Consider the following 17,258-nt stretch of genomic DNA (forward strand, 5'->3'; position numbering starts at 1 on the left):
CTCTGTTCTCTCTGCTGACTACTCTCTCTGTTCTCTCTACTCTCTCTGTTCTCTACTCTCTCTGCTGACTACTCTCTCTGTTCTCTACTCTCTCTGTTCTCTCTGCTCCCCTACTCTCTCTGTTCTCTACTCTCTCTATTCTCTCTACTCTCTCTGTTCTCTACTCTCTCTGCTGACTACTCTCTCTGTTCTCTACTCTCTCTGTTCTCTCTGCTCCCCTACTCTCTCTGTTCTCTACTCTCTCTATTCTCTCTACTCTCTCTGTTCTCTACTCTCTCTGCTGACTACTCTCTCTGTTCTCTACTCTCTCTGTTCTCTCTGCTCCCCTACTCTCTCTGTTCTCTACTCTCTCTATTCTCTCTACTCTCTCTGTTCTCTACTCTCTCTGCTGACTACTCTCTCTGTTCTCTACTCTCTCTGTTCTCTCTGCTCCCCTACTCTCTCTGTTCTCTACTCTCTCTATTCTCTCTACTCTCTCTGTTCTCTACTCTCTCTGCTGACTACTCTCTCTGTTCTCTACTCTGTTCTCTCTGCTCCCCTACTCTCTCTGTTCTCTACTCTCTCTATTCTCTCTACTCTCTCTGTTCTCTACTCTCTCTGCTGACTACTCTCTCTGTTCTCTACTCTCTCTGTTCTCTGCTTCCCTACTCTCTCTGTTCTCTACTCTCTCTATTCTCTCTACTCTCTCTGTTCTCTACTCTCTGCTGACTACTCTCTCTGTTCTCTACTCTCTCTGTTCTCTCTGCTCCCCTACTCTCTCTGTTCTCTACTCTCTCTATTCTCTCTACTCTCTCTGTTCTCTACTCTCTCTGCTCTCTGCTCTCTCTGCTCTCTCTACTCTCTCTGCTCTCTACTCTCTCTGTTCTCTCTGCTGACTACTCTCTCTGCTCTCTACTCTCTCTGTTCTCTCTGCTCCCCTACTCTCTCTGCTCTCTACTCTCTCTGCTCTCTACTCTCTGTATTCTCTCAGCTCCCCTACTCTCTCTGCTCTCTACTCTCTCTGCTCTCTACTCTCTCTGCTCTCTACTCTCTCTGCTCTCTACTCTCTCTGCTCTCCTACTCTCTCTGCTCTCCTACTCTCTCTGCTGACTACTCTCTCTGCTCTCTACTCTCTCTACTCGCTCTGCTCTCTCTGCTCTCTCTACTTTCTCTGCTCTCTCCCTTTCCCCCTTGTGCAAACCTCTTTTCTGCATCGCTTAGTCCCTTCTACTACTAGCTTTGCAGGAATGACAAACAATAAATATAAAATAAACCTGAATATAACGGAAAAGTCATTTGACAGATGTACCTACACCTACTTCTAAATGGGGTAAATGAATGGGTTAAATGTGGGTTAAATCTTTGAGCTAAATCTTAGAGCTACTTTCCACCTTGCTAATTTGCAGTGCACCTCGTGAGCCGGAGTTACTGTCACTGTCAAGCCCCTTCCGCTCAGCCAGACAGCTGCCTGTAATGCAACTAGTCCTGACACGGGACCACCACAGGCCCACCTCTAGGAGTGTCTCTGTGGTCAGTAATGGTTCAGCAGCACAGCCACTCCAACAGGCCCACAGACTCAGACAGACTCTATGATTAAACCAGCACAACCACAGAACAGAAACACACACACCATCGATGCATTTTATTGCCTATTGGCAAAACGATAGCCATGATTGGACATGACAAGCGTCTGGCGTCTTGTGGAGACAGACTGTGAGAGAGAGAAGAGTGTGTGTGTGTGGTGTGATGAAACACCATGTAAACCCACGAATGGAAATGGACACAAACAATAACACACACTCGTGCACACATACACACACACACACACTGCCGCCAGTGAAAGGAGATCTGACTGCAACAGAGAACACTGAAAACAAGGGCAGTACAAGAAAGGAAAGGCTAATGGCTAATCAACACGGTTGTCTCAGCAAAGACACTAGTAAGATAACAGAGTTAGATCACTTAAGTTTGTTCTGTTTTGGTGTTGATGCATTGTGTTGATGCCTGTGTTTCAATAGTTCAACAAAATGTGAATACAAGAAGATCTAAACAGTTTAACTATCCAAAATGCAGACTCACAGACATGACTTGCATTATTGGCTGGCCCTCGCTTCATATTCGTCGCCAAACCCACTGGCTCCAAGTCATCTATAAGTCTTTGCTAGGTAATGCCCTGCCATATCTCAGCTCACTGGTCACCACAGCAGCACCCACCCATAGCACCCGCTCCAGCAGGTATATTTCACTGGTCACCCCCAAAGCCAATTCCTCCTTTGGCCGCCTTTCTTTACAGTTCTCTGCTGCCAATGACTGGAACAAATTGCAAAAATCACTTAAGCTGGAGACTCATATCTCCCTCACTAAATGTAAGTACCAGCTGTCAGAACAGCTCACAGATCACTGCACCTGTACATAGCCTATCTGTAAATAGCCCATCCAACTACCTCATCCCCATACTGTTATTTTTTTCCCTCTCCTTTGCACCCCAGTATCTCTACTTGCACATCTTCTGCACATATATCACTCCAGTGTTTAATTGCTAAATTGTAATTATTTCGCCACTATGGCCTATTTATTGCCTTTCCTCCATTATTCTACCTCATTTGCACACACTGGCATATAGACATGTTCTATTGTGTTATTAACTGTATGTTTGTTTATTCTATGTGTAACTGTGTTGTTGTTTGTGTCGCCCTGCTTTGCTTTATCTTGGCCAGGTCGCAGTTGTAAATGAGAACTTGTTCTCAACTAGCCTACCTGGTCAAATAAAGGTGAAATAAAAAAATAAAAAAATGATAACTGTAATAGAATGTATGCATTATGATAGGCAGGCTGGCAGTCCAGACTATAAAAAGCACAAGCTGTTCTGAGCTATAATTGGGCAAGTAGAGCTAGCAAAGTTAATATGTTTTAAATGCTAGTGAGAACTGGCAGAAATATCCTATTAACCACCAGCTTTCTTAGCACTCTACTTCTAAATAGCTACAGTTTACAGCAGTTAATATGCTGCTCTGTGTGTCTGTGTGTGTGTGTGTGTGTGTGTGTGTGTGTGTGTGTGTGTGTGTGTGTGTGTGTGTGTGTGTGTGTGTGTGTGTGTGTGTGTGTGTGTGTGTGTGTGTGTGTGTGTGTGTGTGTGTGTGTGTGTGTGTGTGTGTGTGTGTGCAAGTGAGAGAATATTAACACTTTAACACCATTTCTAATGAGCAGTAATTGTAAATTTGATCGTCTCCAAAAGTAGTGTGTTGGCAAGTCTTTCAAATATTATGTTACATGTGTGCTTGTATGAGTGTGTGTGCATGTGCATGCCTCTATGTGTGTATGTGTGGGGGTGTGTGTGTGTGTGCTGGCTCACCTAGTTCGCTGCTGTTGTCGCCGCTCTGTGAAGCGTGGCCCCCACTGGAGGGCCCTGGCGTGCCGGCCGAGTGTGTGGAGGTGGCGTCATCGTGGTCTCTCCAGGAAGCTGGGTTCTGCATGGGTTTTACAAAAAGAGAGAGAGAGAGAGAGAAAGAGAGAAGGATTCATCCGTCCGCATTCCCCATCCAAACCGCAAACCAGGAGTGGAGAGAGAGAGAGAGAGAGAGAGAGAGAGAGAGAGAGAGAGAGAGAGAGAGAGAGAGAGAGAGAGAGAGAGAGAGAAAGGGAGACCACATGAGTATGTTGGAAACATGAGAGTGACATCTGTAAGAGTCTACAGTGCAGTGAGGATCTCTTGGACTGCTTACATTTTCTGGGCAAGCAAAGAGTTCCACTCATTTTGCCCCTCACACACAATCAACAATGCCACTACAATCAAAGGCCGAAAAGAAAAAAGCTTAGTGCATTAATAAACCGTCTGGCACTAAAAGTCTCAACTCTGCAATCACACAGTTTCATGAATACATAAGAGCACACAACACAGCGACGACGGTTAATGTGCCGTCTGATTCTGAACGCTGCAGGCAGGGCGCTCGCTGAAGAATTGTCTCAACACATATGGCCGGGCGCCGTGGAGTTAGTTTATACCGTAACCAATTGAGACTTCCGTGTCAAGTGAGAAATATCGAGGTAAGAAGCCTAAATACACCACAAGAGCTATTCATCATTAGCACTGTCAGAAATGAAAATAAGATATGACAGTGATTCTCCCTCTAATCTGCCAAAAATGCAAACATACACACGCCCCTACACACACGCACGCACGCACGCACGCACGCACGCACGCACGCACGCACACACACACACACACACACACACACACACACACACACACACACACACACACACACACACACACACACACACACACACACACATTCAGAGAAAGTACAGAGCACTCCTACAGAATAAACTGGCTCAAATACTGGTCCAGTAATAGTTTTTACAGAAAAATATAGAGCTCATAAGTAGAGTTTTTCCTTTCTCTCTCTCCTTCCTCTCTCTCCTTCCTCTCTCTCTCCTGGTCTTTCCCAGGTCCCTGCAGGTCCGGACCGGGAAACAGGAATTCTACAGTACTGTACAGGAAAGGCTTTATCAGTGCCACACGAAGGCAGGCTAGAAGGGGGAATTTCCTCTGTCATTCACACCACAGAGAGACAGACTGTGAGACACACAGCACAAACAGACACATGAGTCACACACACACACACACACACACACAAACACACAGGGTAGCCTATTCAAATATAACTCATCACCTGAACGCGATGACAAAATGTTGGCGAATGCTGGCCCAACGTTGTCTGGGGGCCTGGAAAAGCAGCCCCTTGACAGGAGCCCAAGTCAAACAAACACAGGCCTGCACCAAGGCTTCCCACAAACCTCATCCCACTTCTCCCCGCTTGCTTTTTTTCAGTCTCAAACACACAAACACACATACATATATGAAAAGTGGGAGGGGAATACATGGCACAGAGATATTTCAAAAGAGCCCGTTTTTTTACCATTCTGCCTCAGATCGGTAGCGTTCGCGCTGAACTTTCGCCTGCTAGTGAGGCTGTCCCAGTTTGAGTGAGCTGTTCTGGGGGAGGACAGACAGGGGAGGGCCTGGAGAGGAGTTCACGGGGAGAGGCTATGAGACAGCAGCACAGAGCGGTTCGCTGACTGGCTCGCCGGTTCCCTTGGGTGCCTGGTCCTTATGTGCTCCTGCTCCAGCTGTGCCTCAGCTCAGCAGCCCTCCTTTTATCTGGTACGTTTTCAGGGAGGAAGGCTGTGTTCTCAAACAGCTCAGAGCGGGGCGGCAAACAGCAGACAGACGCAGGCCCTTCAGCCCCAGCCACAGCGCTCCACTACAACCCCTCTCAGCGTCAGCTGTTCACCGGATGGCAATCAGATAAAGAACTGGGAGAATTACCCAGAAGAGGAGAGGAGGTGGGGGGGAATAAGGCAGGCCGGACCGAACAATAGCCCCCCATGGATTTTAGGCCTTCTGAACAAGGGAGTGGAAAAGAAGAACGTCCCTACTTAATTAAGAGTGGACGGATGATTGGGATCTACTGCTTACCTGGGCTATTGATCAGATATATGGGCTGAGATGGGCTTTGATGTGTCCAAGAGCCTTCGTTTACAAGTATCGGTATATTTTTTTACATAGAGAGTAACATCACTAATGTTAGACATCTCATAACTCTTTAATTAAGTCTCCGAGCAAATAAAAAAGAGAGAGAGAGAGAGAGAGGGAAAAAGGCGTCAAGAATCCCAGGCAGTGTATGATGTATTTAGCCAGAGCCAGACTCCAAATGGCCTCTTGTTGTTCTAAGGGAAGAAAATGACTGGGTTCCACTTCCTGACACTGAAACACCCATTGCCGGCCAGACTGGCCTAGAAAGCTACTATACATTACAGTACGCTAACTAACTCCCTCTCTCTCTCTATCTTTCTCTTTTTCTCTTCACATCCACAACACTGCAGCCAACCAGGTCAACTTCTCGTCTGAGGGCCAGCTATGCCAGGGAACCACATGGATTTAATGCAACGGCTGAATCGATAGGACTTCATTTAGCTATCATTGCACAGTAATGTGTCATTTTTAATGGCTCGGGTACTAAATTAAAATCAGAGACACCTTAGCTAATGGTGTTAAAGGGAGTGATATTTGGCAGGGAATTTCTAGCCAGAAGTACAGTAAATGGAAGCTTGGCCAGGGATCTAGGCCTGGACTAAACTAAGCCTAGTTGGTCACAGTAACATAAGCAAAGACCAAACAACGGTAAGATTATTATGTAGGGCCAATCATATGCTGATGTTTTCATTTGGTCAAACAGACGCCTCAGTGTGCATATCTGTCGCTCACCTCTCTCCAATAACCGCTCTCGCACAACTGTAGCACAGTTGGTAGAGCATGGCGCTTGTAATGCCAGGGTAGTGGGTTCGATTCCCGGGACCACCCATACGTAGAATGTATGCACACATGACTGTAAGTCGCTTTGGATAAAAGCGTCTGCTAAATGGCATATATTATTATTATATTATATTATCACAACACCGGCATTAACTTTCCACACTCAACAAGGTTAACCTTTCTGAGGTAGGAAGGGTGTTTGAGTCCATTACACTTCAAACAAGGTGGAGGGAGAAAAAAAACCTACGTCGCCGAAAAGGGTCTTCCTTCATCAATCTAAAAACCAAGAAGAAGAAAAAGCCAGCAGCACCACGTCATGTGACTACTCCCATGTAGCTTGGCATAATTACGAGTCAAAACATGGTTCACTCCATGCTCTTCTCTAATTGTGTTAAAAGAGCACTGTTACCAGGAGGAGAGACGAGAGCAGCAACGAGCAAACACAACACAACACACAGCGCAGGCAAGACAGACAGGCAGACAGACAGACAGACAGGCAGGCAGCACAATAGATAGACGAGATGGAAAATAAGATACAAGGCAAGCCTGGTCTCCCGGGGCTGACTTTTCTATTTGCTGGGGTTAGCGTCTCACAGCTGATAATGCAAGTTGTAATTAATATAAAAGCAGGAGACAATATGGGGGAGAGGCTTGTAGTGCATCAGGTCCACAGGAGAACAACTCACTCCTCCGCTCCTGTTCTCCTCCTTGTCTCATGTACACACGTCTGACATGCCCATCGCAGCAATTTCACCTGCTTTTCCCCCCTTGGAATTTCAAATCAAATTGATTTAGCGCTGTCATTGAATTTTGTTCAAATTCCCAAGATACCTAAGGGGGAGGGGGTTTGAAGAAGAAAATAATGCAGAGTGATTCAGGGGGACTACACTGGTGTATAGTGTAGTCTCTAACAACAGTGCCTTCAACGGCTCGGCCTGGGAGGCTCCTGTGCTGAACATGTCCCATAATGCTGACACACTAGAAACATACAGATTCATTCATCATAGCCGGCTGACATTTCAAGACGCATCTTGCCACCCCTCGTAAGCAGTTAAAAGTCCTCGGACATTTTGGACGATTTTTACACGTAATTATAGAGACACGCCAAAGAAAGATGTTAAACGTGAAGGTACTCTTCTGCTGAACAACTGAGCATTTTTTACAAGACCCACATTTATCCTTTGAGAATAGAAAGGAAACATGAATTAAGTAACTAATAATTCACTGTTGTGTGTTTTAAGAGAGGCCTGGGTGACTGCCAGAGTGTATGGTGGGGGATTTACTTCAGGGCGAAATAAGTCTCATTCCACTGAATGGCACATTACATGTGCAATCATTCTATCAGAAGGCACAGATAAGAACGGGATTCCACTCCATTGAATGCTATGTGATTAACGACATCGACTCATACCAACACGAGAACATTACTCGTCAATCTGAACAACTGATTGATTCAAAAAGACATCTCGACCACAGATAACAAACAGCATCTTAGAATACAGCTCAAATATTTCAAATGACAAAACAACAAGAAAAGGTATTGCGAATACACACCCCTGGGCAGTAGTCATTATGAATATGCATGGTGCAATAGGTGTAAAATGCAAATCATCTGACAACTAATAGTACTACAGCTTTTGAAACGTTTTCATCCCCGGCTCAGTTGTAAAGGTTGCACCGGCGTCCATTGCACGGAGTTAGGAGGGAGGGAGCTAGGAGGGAGGGAGCTAGGAGGGAGCGACGGGCGAGTAGGGATTGTGTGTATTTCTCTCCCTTACTACCCATATTGATTAGACATGCCTGCCAACAGGCCCCTGCATCTGAACACAAATCAAATAGGAAACGTCGGCCCAGACGTTCTACCATCACAAAACAATTGTCTGGAACGGTGCAGTCAGGCCACTCAACTACATATTATTTTGACGGGGGATCCAAACAGAGACAGTTCGGTCGGCGAGAGCTAGTGCTAGTTAAATTAGAACATCTTCCAAAATGGAGAAATTCCATGGTTCGACAGCACCGGAAGCCCCGGAGGCTAGACGTAAGGCCAACACAGGGAGGCAGAGTGTATGATTATGGAGCAAAGCGCGTGTAGTGCTAAGCATAGGAACATAAAGAAACAGGACATACATTACATGTCCAATGACAACAACAAACGCCATTGTACGTTGTGCAAGATGTCATATTATCGGTTTGATTCCTTGTCATCGTCATTCCATCGGATCAATGGGTTTTTACGGCCCAAGCCTTTACCAGAGAACCAAATGTAAACACTAGTGTTTTCTCTCTGGCCGTGCAGTGCTAGGATAACCTGCGTAACCTTTGTGGGAACTACAACCAACAGCCCTCAAGCGTTGAGTGAAAAACCGAGAGTGGCAGAAAACTCAAATCCCACAATATTTCTTCATAACAGACTATGCACAAGTCGCAAAAAAAAGATGTAAACAGCATGCGCATGTGTTGGGGGATAAATCAAATCTTGGCCAATATGTACAGCTTGGTGGAAGAAGGCTGTACAATAGACACGAGGAGGCACAAAGAACAAATTCATTAGAACAGATCATATTCCGCAACCATTATTTCTAGACTATTTGGTGCCTTAATTGGATGTAGCACAGAGAAGGCAGAAATGTCATTTCATTCATTAAAAGACATGCGAGTACAGCAATAGTCATAGAAATCCAACGTAAGAAATCAACAGTGCCATAAAAGGCTCCCTCTGACAATGGTATAATCCAATCAGCTCTGACAATACAGCGTTGAAGTGTAAATAACAGAGCACTTATTAGGGTCTACTGTCAGGTAGAGAATTGAGGGGGCTAGAGAGGGAGAGCAGCCAGGTCACATCAGATCGACTTCAGTATTTGACGTTTGTCCTGGTCCCCAGGACGTTGGGAGATGCCTTCAATTACCGTCCACTGGGGGCAACGTGAGCACCTATTACCATCTAGTAGGCTTGCGTGCTCTGGCTCCGAGGATCGGGGGTTCAATCCCAAACCTTAACTCTTACCGTAACCCCTATCCCAGCCATTAACCCTTACCTTAACCAGTCGGAATTAATGCCTAAGCTTAACTGTCAAAATTGTAGGTTTATCCCCTGGACAAACGTTGAATACTGAAGTCAGACCGTGATACCTTGTTAGAGAGAGAGGGAAAGGGAGAGGGGGAAAAACAAGCTCAACGGGCTGTCTCCGTGAAGAGCCTCATCATCTCCAGCAAGCCCAACTTTCACCAAATGAGATGTAGCCCTGGGCTATATATTAAAAATGCATATCAAAGCAAAGAAAAATGGACGTGAGAGATTCTAACTAAATAAATTAGCATATCTAACTATCAAATTGCCTTCCCCTCTCCAACTAGAAGAGAGGATAGAAATGAATAATAAAACAGAAGCAAAATAAATAGTAAAATAAATAAAACAAAACAAGTGTAGCTGCAACTCAGAAACCCAACAGTAGGCCTACACACACGTGTTGCTATACACCGATTTCAATATTGTGTTCACTCATTATATTCCTTGTCGTATTTGAGGCATATACAACTCAAACTACTAAAATATGATATGGAAATGAGTGAGCATAATGTGGGGGATATAGTCATTAACTACAGGGTTTTAGGGCCTGGTTAAGCACAGGGCACTATAATATATACTCTTCTGTTGTATGCATCCGGTATTCTTCATGACCCTTGACCTATAGTTTGAGCCATACTGTTTTTACTTTTATATCAGCAATTATATTTTGCACTGCATTTCACATTACTGAAATTACATTATTAAAAAGTCGATACATGTAAGTGCAACAATAAATATATGCTCAGCCTATCACAGTACACGTTACGTTTATAACAACGTAACAGTCCGTGCACGCTACAGTGTACGCTACATCTTATTTTATACTGCACATCTTATTTTCTATTTTTTTTTTTTTTTTTTACATTTGAATAAAGATCATCTGTAATCACACTACATACAGTTCAGCACTATAGTCGCTCAGTAAACAAGATATAGAAACGCATACGCAACCTCCCTCCGCTTTAGTAAGGCTGTGCCCAACAATTAGCTGTAGTAAAATGATCATTGCTGCCACAAGAAAGAAAGAAATCGCTCCAACCTAAATAAAACAACTAATGAAGTGGTCAGTGTGAACGATCCCAAGATAAATGACTTGTCGTGCACCTTCGCGTTTGTTTATTGCTGGTCCTGATTTTCTTTATTGGCATATTTAATGACCTAATTATCAAAATAATATTTCTCACAACTGGACCCGATGACAATTGCATAGGTCTAAACATTGCGAGGGATAAACATTGCGAGGGAACATTGGAAATTGGCTTGAATATCAACCATCTGCCACGAAACTAAACAGGCTAGTTTATCTAATCTCTTCAGTATAAACAACAGAATGCCTCATTTCTACACTTTAGCCTATTCTGGAGAGGAGCTCCACCATGTTGAGCTTTTAACCGCTGCTCGGCCCCACTTTGCTACGGGTGTTAATTGTGTTTTAATTCACCTTATGCGTTGCACTCTGACTGCGCAACTCTGAACAATGCGCCGTCTTTTCAAAGAGAATCAGCCGCTATTATAGCTAGACCCAACAGTTGCAGCACAGTGACTTTGAATAATACTTAAATCTGCTTTCATTCCTAATAGGCTTGGGCTCGTGCTGCTCAGATATAAACCAGTCACTCTGTCACGAAATACACACCGCGAATTCACCAAAACGTCATCCCTACAACCTATTTAATAGGGATATTAGATCTGATCCCAGATATTAAATCAATAATGAATTATCAACGTTAGGCCTTTATACAATGCACCGATTATATGCAGCGTCCCGTTTTTACACCGAACAGGACGCGTTTAAGGCACGGGATAAATCTTGAAATTTAAAGGCACTGTACTTCAGGTGTATGTAATTGAATTCATTATTATGGAAACTCAAGGCCATAAAATTGGGGTGCAGAGGAGAGAGTCACTGCAGAGCAGAACCACAGGGCGATCAATAAGAAACAATTAAACACATTAACAGCAACAGCAAGTAACGCCATTACTGCACTGCCAAGTCGTGAGGTAGGCCTAATACCACATTATGAACTTGACATTGATGGTAGCCCATACTGAATATCACTTTCGCCCTTTCTGCTGCAAAATACGAAAGCTTTTTTACGCACGCCCCAAATCATTATAGTCTCTTACACTGTCTCTCGGAATTATGCCCTTGCTTTTTTTAATCATTAGTCCACTCCAAAAACGTGCTATTCTATTGTAATTCTGAGCAACATTTAATCGCTTTCACATTCAATGTCCAACAATCCATATCCCCCCCAAAACAAAACACACATGCACACACTCTCGCCTTCTGTCACACACACGCTCTCTATCACACACACACACACACGCGCGCACACACACGCACACACGCGCGCGCGCGCAAAAGGCACACGCACACGCACACACACACACACAGACACACACACACACACAGAGACAAACAGTAATTATACACACATGAATGCCCCTAATCAAAAGACTAAAACAATAACTCACTGCATTGTATCACAAATGACTTTTGACCCAAAAATATCGATTTCCCAAATGCATCTGCAGCATGCAACAGCACCAACAGGCCTACTGCTGAGGACATATACCACAACACAGGCTAAACGGTGACTATAATGACAGTTCACACCATGTAAAACATTCAACAAATTACACCGTTAGTAAAATACATTTGAAACAACTTCTAACGACAATAAAATGTCTCAAATGACTATTTGAAAACGTCTACTTCAATATGACAAACAACAAACAACACGCACTCACAACAACGACGCCGTAACAGGCCTCTATAACTTTCTGATAAAACGACTATAAAGATAGAAAAGCTTATTACTTACGTGATCGGCTAGGTTGGTCGAAGATCCTGAGAGCTCTTCGTGGTCTGACTTCGAGCTTCCATCCCGCTCGTCAATAACTAGATCTATTGGCATTTTTCCTTTCAAACAACTGATGTACCGGTGGCAAAAATTGTCGCAGAGCTCGTGCACCTAGAACAAGGAGAAAATAAAAAATGGTCAGGATAGGGAAACGGTGCAGACAGTCCAAGAATATCTAGCCTACAATTAAGGGGCATTATCCGCGCAAGGAAACAATAGTCACATTGTTGCAGCTGTTATTATTCTCTTGAGACCAGGGCAACAAGTTGAACGGAAAAAAATAAACACCATGCGTAAGCTCGGCATATAATAACCAGTTGAGGCCAAATCTCCAGCCTTCAAACCTGTGATATTACCATAACAATAATGCCAAAGCATTATCAATACGGTCAGTGATTTGTATAGGCCCAAGAGTGTGAATTCAATCCAATCACTCGGAATTATTTTATGAGTCTCTTTATGACAATTAAACATTACGGTATTTTAATAGTTGAATATGAATGTTTCTCTTAATAATGTATGACATCACATATAATTTAAACTCATTTTCAGCTAAATTCAAAAACTGTCTAACTTTCACATGTGTGCTACAAATTAGGCTACTTACTATACGAGTTATGTAAATACAGGGCCACATGCAGAATCTAATGCGGATCACGTCTCAAACACTATAATCACACAATAAAAATATGAATTGTAAAAATAAAACAAATACCTTTTCTAATTCCAAAAGGTGAAATCGTAATACTTGTATGGCTTGTATCATCTGAAAACAGGAATAAACAAGAATAAAAATCAACATTTTGGAGTCTTCAAATTATGAATGTATAATGGAGTGGTAAGTATAAGGCATAGTTATTTTCACTTCATATAACAAAAACACACTCCTGCATTTTCTTGAACTTTAGACAATGGGGTTCTCGAGCAAAGTTATGCTTCTCACATTTTGTCGTGGTGTGCGATACTGCATTCGCTATTCATTTAACATTTGAAAAGTAAAAATGTTAAGATGATCTAACAACTGAATTAGGCAAGACACATTTGGTCAACCGAGCCAATTGATCTGGGCTACATAGGCAGCGATTTCAACGGCAAAAAACCCTGCTCCATTGCTCCCAATGAGTGACCATGGCGCAGGATTCGCCCAGTGAGAGTCCCAGCGCTTTTTAGCCTAATCAGAGGCTTCCCTCACGGCCTCCTGTAGGCAGCCGTAATGCTGTGCCACTCGAGACCTCTCAGAGCTTCCCCTTGTTCACATCAAAGAAACCTATCTAACATCTGTGTTGTGCTTTTGCATCAAATCCTTACATGTTTACTTTGCGATGCTGAGAACACAAGAGCATGGTTTGAGTCAAAAACAAGCTAAGTAGAAGTAATAGTTACACCAAAAAGGGAATTAAAAAGCAAACGGTCGTGCATAGTGCTTACCAAATTGTCCAACTCTGGATTTGATGAAAATAAAGGTTTTTCTGCTCGGACCTAGAATAACACCAAAGATGTGGGGTTAATTCGACTACTTCTTACAGGCGTTGAATGCATTTAGTCATGAATCCATTCCAATATATATATATTTGACTTTAGTGCAATAATGTTGTATAATAAATAAAACACAATTCAAAGTTATATTATGTTTGCATTTCATGCTGTGTAGACATTAATGAGTCAATATTATCAGTGTTATTTGCGTTTTAACTTCGAAGTTATATAACCTAACAAACACACTTTTAATTTTCAAATGTTCAACTTTAACTTTAAAAATCAAAAAAGTGAAATGTGTAAAAAGTTAACAAGAAGATACGTGTGCCATGAGCACTTGGAAAGTCCTATTAGGTGTTTAGAAAATATATATAAAAAGTGACCTGTTTGGCAAAGACTGCGATGTCCTCATTGAAGGAGTCGGAGGAGCAGACATCGCCGCCTGCTACCCCAGGCTCCCTCGGAGTGCACGTCGCCAGTTCGCACTTCTCAAAAACCAACGCGAGCAGCGGGAATAATGGGTGACTGCAAGAGGGGAAACAGAGCCTGAGCACAAACTGGCAGCCAGCTCCTCCACACAGGCTTAACACAAGCTAATCACACGGCGACACAGCAAGTTAAAGTTGTGCGTAAAACTAAAGATCCCAAGGAGTGTAAATAGTGAAGAATTTGTCAGGAATAATTTAAACTACTATGCTTTCCAAGGTTTTGACTGAGATTACATTTGAAACGTATCTCCACATTTTCTCATAAAGTAGATTACTTTGTAAACATTTTATGAATAAGCTATGTGCACATCAATGGCAAAAATGCATTGTTTACAAATTACATAATTTGTCTTATATTTTCCCAATGCATTTTACGCACGGACACTGACGCATCAGTGCTGACTATTATAATGTTTTGGCAATTATACCAAATATAAACTCGGACCTATCAAATTGTTTACAAGTAGCCATAACCATACGTTGCAGTGTGTGTTTATCCCCTTTTTACAATATGCCAATAAGATGCATCCTTCTATTTAAAACATGCTTAGTTTTAATTGTATACTATAATGGTTATCCATATTATTTTTTAAATGTAGGTTGTGATAATATCAGATGACTGATAAACATAGACCTCTAGGTTTTGACAATATTTTATTTTTTAGCTAAACTACACTTCATTTTGTAAACTTGCTAATGCATATAGGCCTACGCTGGGTTAACTTTTGCAACAAGTAAAACGTCCATAAGTCAAAACACACTGAAAGCGTAAAATAGATAAAAAAAATAAAGTATGTAATTATAGTCCACCTACCCATAGATTTGATCTTTATCCCTCTTTAAAACATCGTTGACAGCGGAGCCCATGCTGTTGGGCATAACGCTGGGATGGGGTGCATGAGCACCGTAGTGCTGGCCATGGAGCGGTGGTCCATGGTTCAAGTGATGGACTTGGGGTAGCGGCCGTGGAGCATGCGGATCTCCGTACATAGACGCCGGGACCCCGACTCCGTCCATCCCACCATAATGGGCCAGCTCATCGTACTGGAATAAAACAACAACAAACTCAGAGGATAGAAATTCACGCGTAACGTGGCAAAAATGTACATATAGGCTAGTTATCAGGTAACATGTTACTGAAGTCATAGTAGGCTATAAGTCAAAGCGCTATAGTAAAACGAGGCTACTACACCAGCAATTGAAAAAAGTAAGCAAATCCTTGTGCCATTCCTGTTGCTTCGGCAGAAAAGGCAATCGCTATGGCTAAACTACCAAGTGAATACATTGATAAGGTTTGTATTTGTAATTACCAAAAACATTTTAAAGTTCTGAATCCCCGAAGGTGGGTTACTTTGTCAAAACACCGAATTACTTAGGAGTCCCTTTAAAACTGCTCCACGAATGCTGCGGAGACCGTCGGTTAAGCAGAGGCTTTAACTCCGCTTGAAGAGTAAAGGTAGCCTACTGCAAAAATGTCAAATAAAACGGCTTAGATATGAACAATTTATAAATAAGCCGCCACTGACAAGAGGATAGCGATATGGAGGCCCTCCTAGAGTGGATTTGTATAGGTAAGTGTTGGAGATTTAAAACCTACCCTTTGCGCCATCAGGCTGCGCTCCAATAAACTCCTGGATGTGTCGTATATTTAATATCCCAGTCAGGTTAGAAAGTGATTTAGTGGTAAGATTCCTTTTTCAACCAACTTTGCGAATTCTCCTATTCTCCAATGTGGTAGAGTGCAAGCAGAAGCATCAGGATGAGTTTTGCAATTTTTCTTGTTTTCCTCTTTCCCCCAAAAATAAAAAAAATGGTCAAGCACCAAACTGAAGGTTACAATCGGCCCATCAACAACCTGCATGTAACTAAACTGTCGTGTCTCGTGGCTTTTTGCCACTCCAGCTGTCAATCAAAGCCAGGGGTTGTCAAGGTAATGAATGAATGATGGTTGGTGATGATGTTCAAGCGAGGATGAATCTTTTCAGCCCGTTTTCATCCAGCAAGTCCGCGTCCTCTTTATGCCTCCGGATTGCTATCTTGTTTTATTATTACTGTAAAAAGAAAAAGCAATAGAAATTAAGAGATTGCAATTCAGATCTTTCCTTCCCCCGTAGGTATTTCGTCTATCTCGCGGTCTGAGATGAGTGAGTGTCAGCGAGTGTTGGCAGGTTGGCTGCTAGCTTGCTTATAGAACAGAGTCAGTTTGCTGCGCTGATCGGCGGGAGAATGAAATGACGGAACCCGGAAGTAGCGGTGGCCATAGCCAGTCCTACAGCAGCTACAGAAAGAGAGGAGAGACCAAATCCTGTGATATGCAGAGTATGCACGAGGACGGCTTCAACTCCTCACGGGGGGAGCCAAACAACACAGATTCTACACTCCCAGGCAATTCCCTTCGCTGATAAGTGAGAGGCAAAAAAGTGAAGTAGCCTATTTGTGTTACTCTGCTCTGCTTTTAGATCCGAAGCAGCGTTTTCCTATACATGCCAACGCGGACCTATAGCGCTGTATAATAAGAGTAGGAAATGCCCGAGCCAAGGCGCACGACTAACTTGTTCTAGTTTCACTATTGCAAATAGTCTGAAAGAAATACGCGTGGCACCCCGTACCGTTCACGAGTCAAAAAAAGTCATCATAAATATGATAAATAATGAACAGTAAGTAGCCTATTGTTCACACATCACCACTCATACTTATTGTTTTCACTCAAAAATATTCTAAACTAAGAATCCGTCACGCAATCAAAACATGATCTCTAGTCAAATCATCTATAATGACACTGTAAAGATACCTGATTCGTTTTGAGTTTAATTTATGAGCATGACGCTTACTTGTTAACGCTTACTTGTTATCTATCTTGTGTTGTGGTTATAGCCGGTGTGCCTAGTCTGAAATATCTCGGTAATACCTTTTAATCGTACTGCTAATTATGAACGGGGCTGTTTAGCAAATTAAACGATATGGCGCACCCCTTCTCAGTCCAGAATGAACTTTTCCAAAAAGAAAAAGCTTTTGTAGAGAAAGTAATTTTGTATGTTTCTCTCGTCCAATCCCCTCTC

General features: G+C 42.9%; 1 protein-coding gene across 1 annotated transcript in view; it reads right to left on the reverse strand.

Annotated features, from left to right (window-relative positions):
• The window catches only part of meis2a (Meis homeobox 2a), a 112,216-nt gene extending 95,213 nt beyond the window's left edge, over positions 1 to 17,003 (reverse strand). The window contains 7 exon segments of the mRNA XM_052486355.1: positions 3,332 to 3,446; positions 12,197 to 12,346; positions 12,951 to 13,001; positions 13,664 to 13,714; positions 14,095 to 14,236; positions 15,014 to 15,243; positions 15,797 to 17,003. Coding sequence (XP_052342315.1) covers positions 3,332 to 3,446; positions 12,197 to 12,346; positions 12,951 to 13,001; positions 13,664 to 13,714; positions 14,095 to 14,236; positions 15,014 to 15,243; positions 15,797 to 15,808 — 751 coding nt within the window. The 5' untranslated portion in view covers positions 15,809 to 17,003.
• Positions 17,004 to 17,258: the final 255 nt, after the last annotated feature.

The sequence above is a fragment of the Oncorhynchus keta genome, chromosome 29 (assembly GCF_023373465.1).
Source record: "Oncorhynchus keta strain PuntledgeMale-10-30-2019 chromosome 29, Oket_V2, whole genome shotgun sequence".
NCBI lineage: Eukaryota > Metazoa > Chordata > Actinopteri > Salmoniformes > Salmonidae > Oncorhynchus > Oncorhynchus keta.